This window comes from Folsomia candida, unplaced genomic scaffold, assembly GCF_002217175.1.
Source record: "Folsomia candida strain VU population unplaced genomic scaffold, ASM221717v1 Fcan01_Sc026, whole genome shotgun sequence".
In the NCBI taxonomy this organism is placed as follows: domain Eukaryota; kingdom Metazoa; phylum Arthropoda; class Collembola; order Entomobryomorpha; family Isotomidae; genus Folsomia; species Folsomia candida.
In genome coordinates, this window is record NW_019091218.1 from 1615236 (window position 1) to 1617280 (window position 2045).

The 2045-nt window shown below is 39.0% G+C and overlaps 1 protein-coding gene across 1 annotated transcript; it reads left to right on the top strand.

Annotated features, from left to right (window-relative positions):
- The first annotated feature begins 295 nt into the window (after positions 1–295).
- LOC118438803 lies at positions 296–1702 on the top strand. The gene is made up of 2 exons (XM_035859558.1): positions 296–484; positions 1059–1702. Exons 1-2 carry the CDS (start codon positions 300–302, stop codon positions 1465–1467), a joined length of 594 nt encoding a protein of 197 aa, XP_035715451.1. The 5' UTR covers positions 296–299; the 3' UTR covers positions 1468–1702.
- Positions 1703–2045: the final 343 nt, after the last annotated feature.

Here is a 2045-nt window from a genome sequence, read left to right on the forward strand (position 1 = left end):
CCTACCCATTCATAAACGTTCAAACCGAACTGGGTGCAAAGATATAAGTACATACGAAAAAACCTTATCACAATTCACTTTATCGTAAATCAATTACATTCTTACCCGCATAACATGTCAAGAGTTATTTATGCAGTAGTCGTTTGACCAATTGAATTGAAGTGGATTACATGACTTATCAAAGTTCAAACTAAAACGTCACAAATTTGTCTGTCGGAATGATCATGACGCAATGTTGGACAGGAATAAAAGGCAAACCATTCCTGGTAAAGCCATCAATCATCTCTCAAATTTGAACAATGTCGCTTCGACTCTTCGCTTTCGTCACTATTTTGTCCGTGGCACTCGGTTACGTGCAGGAGTGGACGTTCTACACAGAACCCAACTCCGGGGGGAATGCATTCCGATTCCGAACGCGAGAACCGGATCTTACCCAACATCAATTTTTTCTGAGGGATGTCAAATCCTATTGTTATCAAGGATAGTAAGTATTATTCAAAATCTTGATTCCTTTTTATACCAATAGTGGAGTTCACGAGCCGAGCTGAGCGAGTTTATGGGTGGCTAGGCTAGATAACAAACGAACCGAGCTGAATTATCGCGACCCGAGTTAAGCTACTTGTTCGGATCGAGCTCGATCTTTTTCGAACCGATCCGAGCCATCTCAAGATTTTCCCAAGATCTATGAAAGATGTTTAAAAAGTTTGAAATGACAGAAGATATTGTCAGGATTAATTTTTTTGCTCTGCCCACTTATCCAAAAACTTAACTCGCTCGATTATTAATAGCGGTTTTTTCTCCAGGCTCGGCAATAGCTCGTAACAAATGAGCCGAGCGAGTCACCTCGACCTCGTGAACAGCACTATTGCGGTGCATCGAAGTGAACCGGATGGATTTGATTTGAATTTCGGCCCGCCTCTAATGTTAATCAAATGGGCACGTGATTTTGGCGCGTAGATATTCTGTCCGGTTGACTTCGATCCACCGCAATAGTTGCTAATTATTTGTATTTTAAAGGGATTTTGTCACATATTATAATTTTCTCAAAATTTTAATAGTTGGTCCGGATTCAATGATACCAATTTCGTTACGACGCAGACACTCGTGGTGATATCTGATTCAGTCGTTTGCATAAATTCCACCCTTCCTTCATCCATGTCTCTCAAGCATTTGGGACCTTTGGAAACAACAACGACTTCTATTTCAATTTTTAATGGAACCAGTCATTCCGACTTGGGCGGAATCGAGCGAACTTTTACTGGATTGGCGGCCAACAATTTTGGATTTCTTCCCAAATACCTCGTTCTCACGGGGGGATCGAGTTGGACGGCGTTTGACGGGAACGATTTTTCTGGCAACGCAACCTGCTACTCATCCTCGCGCTGGGTAGACGGAATATACCCAAGAACGCCGATAAGGTCCGTTGTTCAAGGATGCGCAGCAAAATTTGATAAGGGGGAAATTTAATTTGCAATTGTGCACAATTTAAAAATTTTGATTTGTAAGATTTAAATTGCTCAAATTATGTGATATTTTGAAATAATTGGATTTTGTGAAATTTTGAAAAATTTGTTAAATTATGTGGAATTAAAAAAATCTGCTGTACATGTATTCGACCTGATCATAGAATATTTTTGAATTAGAGTAACTCAAAAATAAGACAAAAATTATGCTAACATAGTATGTAAAATAAATCATACCTGATCGCTATTTGATGCAAGTCCGGTCCTTCTAAATACTGCTTTTGTAAATAGTACCAGAAGTGAACCAACAGCGAGGATCTCCAAACGTATTATTTACTACATTGATTTACGATAAAGTGAGTTCTGATAAGGTGATTTCGTATGTATTGAGGCTATTTATATCTTTGCACCCAGTTCTGTTTGAACATTTATGACTGGGTAGGTAATTCATTGGCATTTTATCAGTTTATACATTGACCCGACTGGAAGATGATGCAATCAATTGCGTAAATTGTCAACCTATAACATTCATGAGTGACGAAACCAAGAACAAAATTGACCAACTCCTCTGCATCTACGCTC

Bases quoted from the DNA above. Each gene is read 5' to 3' on its own strand.
- LOC118438803 (XM_035859558.1), top strand. From the start codon at position 300: ATGTCGCTTCGACTCTTCGCTTTCGTCACTATTTTGTCCGTGGCACTC. The intron at 485-1,058 runs GTAAGTATTATT...AAATTTTAATAG, and splicing joins TCCTATTGTTATCAAGGATA to TTGGTCCGGATTCAATGATA.